Here is a 4,226-nt window from a genome sequence, read left to right as displayed (position 1 = left end):
ACTACATACGGAACAAAATGAATGAATATATACTCTAAAATATGTCTATATACATCCGTATGTAGTTTATAGTATAATCTTTAAAAGGTCTTATATTTAGAAAGGGAGGGAGTAACTTTTTCGTTCTTTAGTTATCCACGGTTTCAATATAGAACTCTATTTTTTTTTTTCTCTAGCAGCTCGTCGATCATCACTAAGTAGGTGCAGAATTGCAGATTCCAGGATAGCGACCTAACCTTCCTTTCCTACATATACCAGACCTACTGAGGTCCATGGGAATTATCAATCGAGTAGCCGCTAGCCACTCGCCATCATGGAGGTGGCAGCGAACGTAGCAACTCCGCCAAGTCGTCTACGCTCTGTCCGTGTGTCGGCAGAGATGGAATGTGCTGACAGTTCCACGGCGGAGGAGCTGGAGCCCATGAGCCCTACCGGAAGAATCTTGGAGGAGATGGGCGTCTGCATCGTCGTAGTGATGGGGCTCGGCACGCCGGTAAACCTACCCGTCTTCCGTGCCGGCATCGAAACGGAACTGGTCACCCGATTCCCACGCTTCAGCAGCATTCAAGTAATTACAAGAACTTTCGTTTAATCTGTGTGGTTCGTGTATATATGTATTTGAAATAATTTACCATCTGCTTCTATATGTATCCTAATTAATCATCTGCCCACAATATTGCATGTGTAAAAGGTAATGGATGGATGCAAGGATGGCAAACCAGGATGGGTGCAAACCAAGGTGAACGTGGACGACCACATCGTCGTCCCTGTGCTTGATCCTGCTGCAGTTGTTTCTGACCCGGACAAGACCGTGGAGGACTACATGGCCTCCCTGTCAACGCTCCCGATGGACAAGCGTCGCCCGCTTTGGGAGTTCCACTTCCTCGACTTCCCAACCTCCGAGGCGACCTCCACGGCGGTGCTCCGGCTACACCACTCCATCGGCGACGCCATGTCAATCATGACACTCTTCATGGCGTCCTCATGCAGCACAGCTGACCCATCGAGGCTGCCGGCCATGCCGCCGCCGCCCAAGCGCACTGGCGCCATCTACCAACGGCACCCACGGCCTGCGCTGTCCTCGTTAGGCGATTATCTGGCGTGGGTATGGTCGTATTTCTTGCTGGTGTGGCACACGCTGGTGGACATCATGTTCCTTGCTGCCACCATACTGTTCTTGAGTGATCCACGCACGCTGTTCAAACGTGCGGACAACGGCGAGTGTCACCGCCGCCAGCGTTTTGTGCATCGGAGCATTAGCCTTGACGATGTCAAGCTCATCAAGACTATCATGAACTGCGTAAGTAGAGCCGTTTAAACTTTTTATATTATCTAAGTGAAACAACGCTACAAATAAATTTAATAAAAACTGCTACAAAAACCGCACATCGAGGTACCCACCATCCTGTTATAATGTTTTGTATGCTGTAGTCGAGGGTCTAGATAGAAGTTTTAAATAGCGTCCTATAGCTTTTGGAGAGCCCTCCAACTAAAGCTATACATTTTTAACGCTAGACTGAAAAAGACGCTAATAGTTTGCTAATTTCCGTTATAGCGCCTATATCTGACTTATTCTAACCTTATTCTTGATATGTATGATGCATTAATCCAAGTGTTGGTAACTGAATTAGGACGCCTGATCAATGCTTGAATTTTACTGTATATGATATATCACATATGATGCCTGATTGTATGCTTATTTTTCTAGAGAAATTATGGTTTAACAAAAATGCTAAATGAGGCCACCGTTAAATGGCTTAACCTGCTATTTAAACTTTGGTTTGGATTATGTTTAGCTCTGTATTTTATAAAAAATTGATGAAGGAGTCTACATAGAACGTTGGAAGATATCCCGACAATTTCTTGGCAAGATTCAAATGGTTACTAACATGGTAGAGGCAACATTTTTTACATTTTAAATCCTCCTCAAACAATTCAGAACAAAACATATAACAAGGAATGTTCAAAATAAATAAATTAAATATGTGGCCTGGCCTTACAATGCATAGGTTCAATGACTAGTTGTTCAATAGCACGGCTCTGACCCCCTAAGGGCATCTACAATGGTGCACTTCAATAGGGGCACCGGGATTTTAAACCTGATCAATTGGTGGTTATCCTGACATCGAGGCTAGAAGTAGAGGCGTACATGATTTGCGTCTTGTCAAGTGCCTTGCCTTGAACGAGAGGGTGCTTAGCTCATTTTCCAAATTTGGTGCCCATTTAAGAGTCCAACATCGTAGATGACCTCATAAAGCTAACAGAAATATGACTCGCTTGATGGACGACGCTTTTTGATTTAACTCAATGGACAAGTTTGTCTTTCCTTTTCATTTTTGCAGACTCTAAACGATGTGCTAGTTGGTGTGACTTCAGCAGCTCTTTCACAATACTACTTTAGAAAGTCTGGTAAGTGGTTCAACTAACAACGACTATATGTCTGGTTTTGCATCGACATGTAATTTTCACACATTGCTCTATTATCTTCAAATTAGGTCACACCAACACTAAGCGAATCTATTTGCGATCATTTGTCCCTGTCAACATAAGGCCAATCTCTAGTCGACAAGTAAGAATTTCATTTATTTTTCTTCTTATGATAGATTTTTAAGATATATTGAAATGAAACATTGTGACAGGATCTTCCTACTTTGCTAAGAATATGCAGTTTCTTTAATTTTATTCTTAAACAATGAACAGACATACGTTACCAAGGTACATACAGGGAATCGACTTAGCAGCCTCATCTGCCCATTTCACATAGCCTTGCATAGTGATCCCCTTGAGTATGTTCGCAAGGCAAACAAATCTATGCTCAGGAAAAAGAGTTCTTTAGAAGTGTTGTTCACACAAGTTGTTGGTGAATTTTTGGTGAAATACTTCGGTGTAAAGGTATATATATCTCATTCTGCTTTTCTACTTTTACTATTCATGTTTCTAAATACATTGCAACTTGCCAATGAAAGCAGATTGGAGCTTTTATCTTCCACCGCTTGGGCTCACATACAACCATAGCCTTATCAAATGTCGTTGGACCAGCTGAACACATAACATTATGTGGGCACCCAATTGTCTTCATGGCGACTAGCACCTACGGGCAACCACAAGTATGTCACCTATGTTCTTACATCCAAAATATAACCATCCTTAGATTTCTTATACTAGAGACAATGAAACATCCTCATATCACTGAGTAGTAGCGACTGCACGTACATTCTATCATAACTAAGCTTTTATATCAAGAGGTAGCTACTGTTTTCCCCGTAAGCATTAACTTTCCAATAAAAAGGTAAAGTCTACCTTCTTTTTAGTGAATGGAAAAATCAAATTTACGTGCAAGGGTGTGCATTCAGGTTTAGGCTTTACCTAATTATGCATATTCATAATTTCTAAAAACATTTATAGATGTGCATCATGTTACAAAATGAGCACCTTAGGAATTATATTCAAGCCAAAGTGGGATTGAGTATGTACTCCATAAAAATGCGAAGTGGCTGTTGTCACACTATTAAAAAACACTTTAAATATATTTAACTCATTTAGTATTCAATTGTCCGGATTTCTTGTGTAGGCTCTCACCATGCACTACCTAAATTACGGTGGTACTATGAAGGTAATTATGGCAGTTGATGACACACAATTTCCAGACTGTCAGCAGATTTTGGATGATTTTGCCGAGTCCATCAGGCTCATTAAGGATGCAGCGATCCTAAGCAAATTAACAACGTCGACAAAATGACCGTGTAATGGCAGTTGAATATGAGCACCATGTTAATGGCAGTTGAATGTATGCCATTATCAAAATCAATTGCTACTCATGTACTCGCAATTTTGTTTTGCGGGTTTACTTATGTACTATTATTGTGTGTACTTAGTTGTGTGTGTGTGTGCATGCGCACGCACGAGCGCGCCTGTGTGTGTCATGTGTTAATATTTTATGTCAATCACCATTGTGTTCAGTCTTTTCCCTGTAGCATGCAATTGGTTATCATATTCAGCCAATCATGCATAGACGTTTAAACTAAGATTTTCTTTTCTTAAGAGAAGTCAAAAGACAGTCCTCCTCGGTCGAGCACCAGAGGGCCGTCGCCAATAACCTCTGTCGGCCACGCTTTCACTCCGGTTTACCCAACCAAGATGGCACCTTGTTCACCTATTGCATATACGTCCAACAATGACTCAACTCGCGAGGTCTTCGTGGAGGGAGCATGTTCTAGTGCGGTCAC

The 4,226-nt window shown here is 41.8% G+C and overlaps 1 protein-coding gene across 1 annotated transcript; it reads left to right on the top strand.

The window, feature by feature from the left end:
* Positions 1-271: 271 nt before the first annotated feature.
* Positions 272-3,959, top strand: LOC123397882 (wax ester synthase/diacylglycerol acyltransferase 11-like). The gene is made up of 7 exons (XM_045092401.1): positions 272-568; positions 692-1,300; positions 2,343-2,409; positions 2,496-2,569; positions 2,701-2,892; positions 2,970-3,107; positions 3,572-3,959. The coding sequence occupies exons 1-7, from the start codon at positions 314-316 to the stop codon at positions 3,737-3,739; spliced, it is 1,503 nt and encodes a 500-aa protein (XP_044948336.1). The 5' UTR covers positions 272-313; the 3' UTR covers positions 3,740-3,959.
* Positions 3,960-4,226: the final 267 nt, after the last annotated feature.

Source organism: Hordeum vulgare, chromosome 5H (assembly GCF_904849725.1).
Source record: "Hordeum vulgare subsp. vulgare chromosome 5H, MorexV3_pseudomolecules_assembly, whole genome shotgun sequence".
In the NCBI taxonomy this organism is placed as follows: Eukaryota; Viridiplantae; Streptophyta; class Magnoliopsida; order Poales; family Poaceae; genus Hordeum; species Hordeum vulgare.
This window is presented reverse-complemented; position numbering and strand designations above follow the sequence as displayed.